This window comes from Equus asinus, chromosome 17 (genome assembly GCF_041296235.1).
Source record: "Equus asinus isolate D_3611 breed Donkey chromosome 17, EquAss-T2T_v2, whole genome shotgun sequence".
Taxonomy (NCBI): domain Eukaryota; kingdom Metazoa; phylum Chordata; class Mammalia; order Perissodactyla; family Equidae; genus Equus; species Equus asinus.
The window spans coordinates 37,696,888-37,707,833 of NC_091806.1; the positions used below are offsets into that span (position 1 = coordinate 37,696,888).

The 10,946-nt window shown below is 40.7% G+C and overlaps 1 protein-coding gene across 3 annotated transcripts in view; it reads left to right on the forward strand.

Moving 5' to 3' along the window:
- Positions 1–10,946, forward strand: part of OOSP3 (oocyte secreted protein family member 3) — a 68,834-nt gene that overhangs the window by 39,689 nt on the left and 18,199 nt on the right. For 2 of the 3 annotated variants that reach the window (XM_070487904.1, XM_070487906.1), the window contains exons 2-4: positions 7,079–7,260; positions 9,010–9,107; positions 10,605–10,758. In XM_070487904.1, coding sequence (XP_070344005.1) covers positions 7,105–7,260; positions 9,010–9,107; positions 10,605–10,758 — 408 coding nt within the window. In that variant the 5' untranslated portion in view covers positions 7,079–7,104. Of the gene's footprint in view, positions 1–5,721; positions 5,820–7,078; positions 7,261–9,009; positions 9,108–10,604; positions 10,759–10,946 lie in introns of those variants that run through there. The other variant, XM_070487905.1, reaches the window with a different exon arrangement.

Consider the following 10,946-nt stretch of genomic DNA (forward strand, 5'->3'; position numbering starts at 1 on the left):
ATGGTGTTGGGCAATTGTTGGTTCCCCAGGTGAAACTTGAAACTGGCTGTCATACACAGAGGGCGAGGAGAGACCAAGTCAGAGGATAAATTCCCCTTAAACACTATTATTGCTATCACAGCCAACTGCAGAAGCTAACTGACCTTCAAAAATCTTGCCTTCAACTGGCGCATCTTCCTAAGAAACAGTGAGTCACAAATTAAGTAGTGTGACACCACCACATGCCACAGATGACTAATATCTCATTTTCTGCTAACGATGAGGTAATACTAAAATAGCTGAGCATCCAATTCCAGAATTCTAACTTAACGCTCTATTTTCTAAGACCACTTTTACTTTGAACTGTGTCAGTCAGGGTCCCGTTAGGAAGGCAGAAAATGCACCACGTAGTTCAACATAGGGATTTAACGTGAGGGCTTAGTTTCTAAGGTTTTAGAAGAGGTGGAAGAGTAAATGGGAGAAGATGAGGCAGCCCAGAGTTTAGCAACTGCGGGTAGCCACTACCCTCTGCCTGGTGGGGCGAATGGAGGTGATGGAAGCATGGAAGATAGGGATGTCTGACAGGATGTAGACACACCAGAGATGTCTTAAAGAGATTAAGGGGAAGAAATACCTTAGATCCTCCTCTTCTCCCATCTTCCAATCTCCTGCCAGTAACACAGCAACATCCAGTCTGCTCCACCAGCGGCAGTTTCACAATCAAACACATGAGGCAAAATAGGCTTCACCCAGGATCAAGTTCACTTACCATAAGAAAGGATACAGGATGTGAAACTACTCAGCGTGCACAATATCAACATAGAGGAGGTGTTATGAGTCCCAGGCTCAGCTTCTGATGTTCCAGTCATTCTGCACTTGAGATGACCATGGCCATGAAAGATGAGGCTTGAATGTATGTGCACATTCTTAGCTCAAGGGAACCATCAGTGCTGGGGCCTCCTCACCTTTTATACATGCCCAGTTACACAGACCCTCAGGCGTATGCGATTAGCCCTCATTCTCCAGGACAACAGCAACTAAGCAATACGTAGTCTTTATCTGGACTGTCATTTATGTTATCCCTGGTATAGGTAATTTCAAAACAATTCCTTAAGTTAATATTGTTAGGACAGTTAACCAAGGATCAAATCCCCAGGCATCCCTGAAAGCAAGGTGATAGGCCATAGAAGCAGCTATAAATTCTTCCCACTCAGCCTCCCACTGATTACTCCTAACTGGAAGCCAGTTAGTAGAGGGGCCTGGGAAAAGAAGTTTCCAGCATCAGCCCTCTGGTTCAAAGCTGAGCAGAGGAAGGGCAGGAAATAGCTCTTACAGTAGTGAAATGGCTGGAAGACTCTCTTAAACTTTCCAATTTTCTTCTCCCTCCGCCATTGTATCAAAATCCTCAGCTGACGTTACCGACAAGTTGGTTACAAATATAATGGACAGCTTTCAATTTGCACCCAACCTGACCACTTTCTAAAAACCAGTTTTTTTGAGATATAATTCACATCCTATACAATTCAGCCATATAAAGTAGTTTCACTGGTTTTTGGTTCAATGGTCTTTCGTATATTCACAGAGATGAACATTCACAGATATGTGCAACCATCACCACAATTGATTATAGAACATTTTCACCACTCCAAAAAAATCCTTTGCCCATTTTTTTCTTTTTGAGGAAGATTTGCCCTAAGCTAACATCTGTGCCAATCTTCTTCCTCTACTTTGCATGTGGGATGCTTCCACAGCATGGCTGTTGAGTGGAGTAGGTCCATACTTGGAATCCAAACCTGCAAACCCAGGCCACAGAAGTGGAGCATGCAGAATTTTAATCACTTGGCCATGGGGCTGGGGACACCCCTTTGCCCATTTTTAAATTGGGTCATTTGTCTTTTTTATTATTGAGTTGTAAGAGTTCTTTATATATTCTAGATATGAGTCCCTTATCACAAATATAATTTGCATATATCTTCTTCCATTCTGTGAGTTGTCTTTTCTACCTGACCTCTTAAAAGCACTGAATATGGTTGATTTTCCCCTCTACTTTGTCACATTTTTTCCTTGACTTCTGTGACAATAGCATCAACCTCCACCCCCTGATTGTCCTCCCAGTATTTTCGACTGCTCCTTCTTTGTACTCACTACCAATATTTTTTTAAACTTTATATGTTGTATGCCCTCAGAGCTTTGTATTAAACTATTATTGTTTCTCGTGCTACATACTCTAGGTGTTCTCACATCCAGGTTGAAGCCTTCAAATATACTAATATTTCCCACGTTTTCATTTCTATCTTAGAGTCCCTTCTGAGTCCCAACTTATAGCCAAATGTTTTCTCTACATTTCTACTTGGGTGTCTCATAGGGGTCTCATAATGAACATATCCAAAATTGAAATAATTTTCTTCTATTGCTGACTTACTTCTTCCTTAGTGCTGCCATCTTTGCTATTTAATAACTGTGTGACTTTAGGCAAGTCCCTTAACTTCTCTGAGTCTCAGTTTCCTTATCAGTAAAATGTAGATAATAATACTTCCTATCTCCTAAGTTTTTGTGAGAATTTTATGAGTTACCATAAGGTGCTTAGAATAGTACCTAGTACATACTAAGCAGTACCTAATTGTTAACTCTTGTATCTCACCAATAACAATCAACTTAGTTTTATGTACCTGAAGTCTAGTTGTCAAGCCTGATACTTCTGTCTCCCTCAGTCACTGATCTAATCAATCATCGGGGTCAAACATTCTACCTTTTGGTAGACGCCATTCGGCTTCTCTCTGCCTTTACTGCCACTACTCTGGTCTAAATTACCACAATTTCTACACCCCCACAATAACTTCCAAATGTTTGTTTTAGTCACTTGTACCTCCTCCAAGTCCTTCTCCATCCAACTCCAAGGGCAGCATTTCTAAAACTTGGTTAATCCACAGACCTCATTTAAAGAAAAGGAATTCTCAAGGAACAGAGTTTGACATATACTACCCTAAGACTTTTAATCTATAAAAATGTCATTTTTGAATTTTCCTTGCAGAAGAGATATTTTATCATTGTGCTGTTAATGTTTTTAAAAAGGTATTAAAATCCTCATAGAATGAAAATATGTCTGTGACTCTTGGGGCTCTGAATATTCAGTTTCACACCTACATTGATCTTCAGAACCATAATTCTGATTATTTGCTTCCTGGTTAAAATCTTGAAGGCTGCCATTACACTTTGAATAAAATTCCATATTTCAAATAAATCTCTAAGAACCTGTACCTTCTGATCTTTGCTCAGCTCTCCAGCATTATGTCGCTATCTTGCACGTTATGCTCTAGCCTCACTCTTTTCAGTTCTTCTACTGTGCCAACTTCCTTTCTGTCTCACGCTCATTTGCCCATGTGGATTTCCTCTCTTGAATGCTTGTTTTCCCTGTCCCCTCAAATGGCCTGCTCACCCTTCAGCTGGAACACTACTTCCTCACTGTACTCTCGCTGTACCTCCAGACCTGGTTGTGTCCCCCTGTTGTCTACTCCCTTGACTGTCTCTACTTCCCTTTGTAGCACTTATGAGAGTTGCAATTGGTGACTTGCAGCATTCTTTCTTAACAGTGTTTGTTTAATCTGAGTCTCCCTGCCAGACTGTGAGTTCCTCAAAGGCAAGGGTGAGTCTTTCTTGTTCACTGTTGTATCTCCTACTGCACCATGCAGAATGCAGTAAGAGGTTTGAAATATTTGCTGAAAGGAACAGCCTGAGATCCCTAAGCCGAATGATAAATTAATAACACATGTTGGTAGATAATCTCATTGGAATAAATATTAGAAGTTTATACAGAGCAAACTAGGGCCATGTGGGCAGGCAATTCTGAGGGTTTGAGCTCTTGGTGGCCTGTCCTCTTGGTCCAACACATCTTTTTCCTCAAGCGAAGGGCACAGTGGAGAAGGTCAGAGTGAGGCCCTAAAGCATGGGTCTCTGAGCACAGGTCCCTCCTTCCCAGATTTGAAGGTGATGCCACATGGCATGGTGGCAGACTGGTTTATCCCATCTCCTTTTTCCTGTTATGAAATGTGGCTGTCTAGAAGAAGCTAAAACTGGGAGAGAGGAGTGAAATGCTACATTGGGTGAAGGTCTTTTTTCCTCTTATGGAAAGGCTTTGTTCAGACTGCTGATTCTGGAACTTGGCCTGATGTCATGCTAGTCGGACTGCTGTCTCTATTTTCTTGTTGGTCATTCCAGATCCTCAAAAGACCACGACTACCAGCACAAATAACATCAATGTTTTACAGTGTTTATATTACATAGATGCTGGAAATACAGGGAGACTGTATGAAGAGAAGGAGGATTTGGATTCATTTTTTTATTCCTCATTGAGTTATCAAAGATGATATTTATTGAATAGTCCCTAGTAACATCTGATTTCTCATTTGAAATTATGATCTTATGCTTAAAATCAAAAGATGCAGAGGATTTATAATGTTGGTGGTTAAAAAAGGTTCTAGGGCCGGCCCACTGGTGCAGCAGTTAAGTTTGCACGTTCTGCTTTGGTGGCCCGGGGTTTGCTGGTTCAGATCCTGGGTGCAGACATGGCACCGCTTGTCAAGCCACGCTGTGGTAGGTGTCCCACATATAAAGTAGAGGAAGATGGGCATGGATGTTAGCTCAGGGCCAGTTTTCCTCAGCAAAAAAAAAAAAAAAAAACCACACACAAAAAACGAGGAGGCTTGGCGGCAGATGTTAGCTCAGGGCTAATCTTCCTCAAAAAAAAAAGATAAAAGCTTCTAATGTAAAACAGATGAAAGTGAAATAAAAATAACTGAAGGAGAGTTGGAGGTCTGCCTTCCTCCCTCCCTCATCAGCAGTCCTGAGGACATCTGCCCAAAGTTTCTCAAAATGTGAACCTCCACAAATCACCTGGGGCAATTGTTTAAAATGCGGATTCCTGGGCCCTGTCTCTCTGGGTTAGACTCTGGGAATTTGCATTTTTGACAAGACCCTGCAGTGATTCATTTGTACTCTAAAGCTTCCAGCCACAAGAGACCCCATTGGAATGGAGTGGGGTTAAGACATCAGTATTTTTGAATAGCACTCCAGATAATTTTGATAATTAATCTAAAGTTTGGGAGCCATTGAACTAGGTGGTCTCTAAAGTGATAGTAGCTGAGTGAGTCATTCTCAAAGTGTGGTCCTCGACCAGCAGCATCAGTATCACCTGGAACTTTTAGAAACACAAATTCTTGGGCTGCCTGCCAGCCGTGAATCAGAATCTGGGGCACAGCCCAGCAAGCTGTGTTTTAACAAGCCCTGCAGGTGATTCTTATGCTGCTGAATTTTGAAAACCCCTGGCTTAAAATATCTTCAAAAATATCCTTCCCCACAATTCAATACACATGCATTGACACTCCCTGGACATTTTGTTCTCCCAGGAACTTTGGAGGGGCTGGAGAAGTCACAGTTCTCAATGATTTGCTCGTGGTACTTTATCTGTGCCCCTGATTTTGGTACTGGAGTGAGCAGGAGAATGTCAAGATTCAGCAGGTAGACAGAAGTCTTTCTCTGAATAGATAAATAGTTTTTGTTTTGTTCTTTTTACTTTCCATATTTTCCAAATATTAAGCAATTTGGCTCAGCAAAAAACACCACACATATTCCTGGAAGATAAAAAGAGTCAGCAAAGAGTGATTTGTAAATACAGACAGCTGGATGTGGTATTGACTATAAAATTAAGTGGAGTAGGCCAGGCACTTCCTATTTCTTGTTTTTCAGAGGTCATTGATTGGCAGTTGACATCATGAAGGATTTTGTGAGGTTACAATCGTCTTTACTCTTGTGTGTGATTTTGGCTTTTTTTGAGCAAAAGACAGGTATGTGTTTTATTGTTTGACGGTGTGGTTTCTTGGAGGTTGGTGGGCCTCTTGTTGTATGCTATTTTGAGTAGAAGTGTTGCTTTCTCTCTTTCGCCCTCTGCCTCTCCTGAAAGCAAGTGATTTATCTAATTTATGTGTAGCTCTCCACTCCCTTCACTCTACCTGTGGAAAATGGTTTCTCTACTTGAAGTTTCAGCTTGTTCTTCCATGTCCCACCCTGATCTACTCATAATCCAGCCACCTGCCTCCCCCTAGGTGATCGTGTGTTTGTTCTAAATCAGGCTGTGGAAACAGCTCATCATTTTTTCTATTCTCACTTCTTATTTTTCCTGAGTCATCAAGTTATCTTGTAATATCTATTGTTTTATTTGCAACCCACTTACTTTGTCCATGTGTCCTACCTATGGCTTATATTAAAGTAGTCTTTTCTAACCTAGACTATATATCTTTTTCCTTATTAAAAAAGTCACTAGCTAGAAGTATTACCTAGAAAATAAACATTTTGTTATTTCTAGTATTTCTTTATCACGAAATTGTAGTGATGGATAGCTTTGTCTCTAGGACATGTCTTTGCCTATCTATCTAAAAACTTCCTTAGGATCTACTCCTGGTAGTAGAATTAATGAGGCACCAGAACTGTGGATAATGATTTGAGTTGACAGACGTATCAGACATGAATATATTTACTCTAAGACTATCTTCTTTTTGCCTTATAAAAGGATACAGGGCAGGGTACATACCAGGCACAGATCTTCATTTCATTGGCAGACTCAGCAGGTGCCAAAGTATGTGGTTCCCTTTGTCCCTTCACTCACAAAAGATGTGTTTGTCTGCTATGGATGAGGGCCAGAAGCTACAGAGAAGCTGCAGCTTCAGTGTCCCACCGATCATTTACACTGGTCTAGTCATGCAGACTCAAGGCCAGCACACAGCTTGAGGCTCCTGCAGTCCAGGGGAAGTCCCACACGATAAGAGAAGGAGAGACAACATCCCACATTTAGCTTAACTCTGTAGTTTTTCAGGAAATGGTACTGGGAGGAGGAGATGGAGGCTGTCCCCAGGGCCTGCATGAGCCTGGCCTGGTGTTAATTTTTCACTCACAACCGTGACAACGTCATCTGAATGATCACATTGCATCTCTCAAGGGTGTTCCGGGGGTATTTTTTTTTTTTTTATAAAAGTCTATGCTCAAATTTTCTCTGAGTGTCCTCTAGGACAAATTTCTATCTGAATCTTTCTTTTCTCGGTTCTTCCAGCAGTGTCCGTAGGATGTACCTCTTCTATGTTCTGGGCTGTGGTGGAACCGACTCTACTCGGTCAAGGTCACTTTCTGCATTCTGATGAAGTGTCTCTGGGAATTGGCTGCCCTGTAACGAACATAACTTCTCAGGGGTATGAGTTTAATTACCTTGTCACCGAGTGTGGGATTCAGAAAGAGGTAAGAGCTGTGACTGTTTCAAAGAATAACCTAACCCCCAGATCTTACCTCGCTGTGGTGCTATGCTTAGAGTCCGTGCAAGACAGGGGCAGCCAAGGCCAAAGATGAGGAACCTGCTCATTTTTATGACACTAGAGTTTGGTACTTTTAGGATAGAAAGACCAGTGAGACCCAGGAACTGGCCTTTCAGAGCTCATGGCCCATTGACGGAATCTAATTTATATGTTATTTCCTGCAGGGGGCAGGCCTGAGCCTGGGTTCCAGGGGGTTGGCCTGGAGACTGAGGCAGGCTGGGAGCCATTCTGGAGGCTGAGTCCCTGGGGGCTGGCGTGGCACTGGTGAGGGCCTGGTACTGGGGTCTGCTGTGAAGTCCTGTGTCTGCTCTCTTTTCTCCAATGGGAGGATGTCTCCTCCATGCTGGGTGGCCTGGACTTTGGAGAGCAGTAGTGGGGTAATGTGAAACTGTCTTTCCTACTCTCTTCAATGTGTCTTCTCATTTCTGTGCTCCACCCAAGGGCTATAATCCCTATCTGGAATCCTTAGCTCTAATGAAGGTATTTGCATGTGTGGATAGCTCAGACTGATGTTTCTGTGGGTAGACAGTGCTGGGAACTCCTACACTGCATCTGCTGATGTCACTCTCCTATTTTATTCTTTTGTGATGCTATTATAAATGGAATTGTTTTCTTAATTTTATTTCCAGATTGTTCATTGTTAGTGTAGAGGTTTTTGTCTATGTATTTTATATCCCACAACATTTATGAAGATGTTTATTAGTTCTAATAGATTTTTTGGTGTATTTCTTGTGATTGTACCAGGCCCACCATTTTTATTGAACACATGCTCCTCAGATTGTTACAAGCCTTTGGTTATTTTCCAGAGTTTTGAAAAAATTTAATTGACAGTTTTTGCCAGTTTTCTTTGTTTGAGAAGTGGGTTTTTGGTGATCTTGACTCTATCATACTGGAAGTGACTATGGAATATATTTCTATTAATAACAGAAGTAAGGTGCATATAGTATCTATTTTCCACACTTCATATACAACTTATAGACTCTCGACTAAAACAACATATTGAATAGCAACACAATGCACAAATAACCATGTTATAATCATGTTATTGGATGTTATATTTCTATTAACAGTCATTGGAAATAGTTTACTTACGTGAGAATATTTATTGTATAAATTAACAGATTGAAAAATGGTAATCCAGTATTCTATTTTTGTAAGAATGAGTAATAGAAAAATATACACCTAAATGTGTTTACAGAAGTTATCCCTGTGTTAGGATTATGGAGATTTTTATTTTGCCACAACATAGAATTTTCATATGTCTCCACAACATGCGTGTATTCAGAAGACACAAACCTCCAATTATGGTTTTAAATTAAAAGTGCCTCTCTGTCTAATCTTTCCAGAGACCTGGGACCCAGCACTGTGGTAACGTTTGAAGGCAAAATCTTAGAATAAATTTATTAAGTAGAAGTTGTAGCCTTTGTTTCTAACCTGGCAATTCATGATTCCAATTTCATGATTTCAGTTGCCACAAATGGCAACTGGTTGCACTGATGATCAAGACCCTGACTTGGTATTTTCTTATTGGTCTCTGTGAAAACAGTCTCTTCAGGATCCATGCGGAGAGACCTTAGTATGATCTTACATCTTGATCTGTTTCTAGTTCAAATTTCTTTAAAACTCCTGTGTGAGATGCTATACTTCAATTCAAAAGGTCTTTTTGTCCCATTAGGTTTTCTCCTATGGAGTGATATTTTATTCAGCCCTCCATTATAACATAATAAACAAAGGAGTCACTGGAAAAATTCCTTTAATGTGTATTGTTTCCAGGTGAGTATAATGGGTCAGCTGGTTCACAGTTTACTTTCTAAGAACTACTTGTTAAAAGTAAAACATTTGGAAAGTGAAGCTCAGCTTGGTTTGAGTCTTGGAATGATGTCTCTTTGTGTGGTTCCTCAGTCCAATGAAATACTTATCCATGTCATTCGGTCATTGCAGATGCTCTGCCCGGATCCTCTTGGACCACCCCTACCATTTCTGTGTGCCTCTTTCCTTGCTTCTCTGGAGTTTGGCTTTTAATGACCCCAACTGGGCCTGGGAGTTTACAAAATTCCCCCATCCTCACATCGAGCGGTGTGGGAATGTGAACACCTGGTTCTGTTGCCCGATCTAAGGACAAACTGTGAGGCAGGATTTAACTTTGGGGCTCTCTTGCAGGTTCTACTGAGGCTAGAACTTTGCTTGAAATAGCACACTTTTGTCATCTCTGTCTTCCTCTTATGCATGCTCCATTCCCTTACTGGTAACACTTCTATAATAAATCACCTGCCTATAACTCTCCTTGTCAGGTTCTGCCTTTGGGGAACCCTACTAAGACATACTAAAATGGATTAATAAAGCTCAGAGGTTGATGTGCTCATGATCAGGTAGTTAAGAAACGGTAAGTCAAGACTTGAACACACCTTCTCACATAGCTACCTCTCTGAAGATCAGGAGATGCTTGGAAAAACAGGAATTGGAGAGAAAGCATTGAGTATCTACTCTTTAAGATCAAACATTTTTTGAAAATTAAATTCTGACCTAAGTTGTATAATTCTTTATTCTATACAAGACCTAATGTTTTCTAATTTTTGTGACTTACATAAATCCTGTACACTTGCATGGGCATAATTTTTTTTGAACTGTTTTGAAAAAACAGTTTAAAAAAAGTAAAAAAGAAATGAGGGTGCTTGTTTAATATAGATACCATGACCCTATGGCTTTTGGGAAAACTACCTAAACTTTTTTGTATCTTAAGGATCAGTACAATAACACTTTTGTGTTGTTAGTGACATGGAATCAATTCTAACTCCTGGAGACCCCGTGTACAGCAAGAGGGAACCCTGCCTGGTCTTTTGTGCCATCTTCTCACCTTCCAGCGCTATATCAGATAATGCCCTGCTGCTGTTCATAAGATTTTCAAGGTCAATTTTTTTTGAAAATGGGTGGCCAGTTCCTTCTTCCTGGTAGTTTACGAATGGAAAATGTAAAAGATTCTAGGACTCCTGCTTTATGCTTGTCTCTGGGAACTTCTTCATAAGGCCATCAGAGCTAACTCTATCTTGGGGAATAGATTCCCCAATGGTAGAATGTTGAGAGGGGAAGGGGGGAACCATTAATAGTGTTATTCCTGAAAAAAAAATTAAGTAGTGGGAAGAGTGGAAGTGGTGGTAACACTGCTCCTGGTAAAGTCAGGTGGACAGCAACGGGTGAAGCCAAAACAAGACTGAATGGGTTATTTTAAAATTTAACCTGATATGCACATTTTCTCTTCTTTAAAACTTTTAGCTCGCCATTTTTAGATGACACTCCAGGCACTACCAACAACAATCTCACAAAGTCCCAGGATGGTCTTCCCTCTGACAATTCTTGTCCTTCCTGGACCTTAAGCAACACTTGCCTGTTTGGATTGCCTTGGATCCCATACTTCCAAGACTCCTCGGTGAGGATCCTTAGAAGAGACAGAACACGATGATGTGGATATAAGGAAGGCTAAAGCTTAAGTCTCTGCTAATAAGTTTGTTTGTTTGTTTGTTTCTGGTTTAAGTAATGTCTAGCTATGTGATGAGTCTTACACTAATTACAATTGTGTTTGGGAAAAAAATGTGACTTCCACATATCTATGTATGT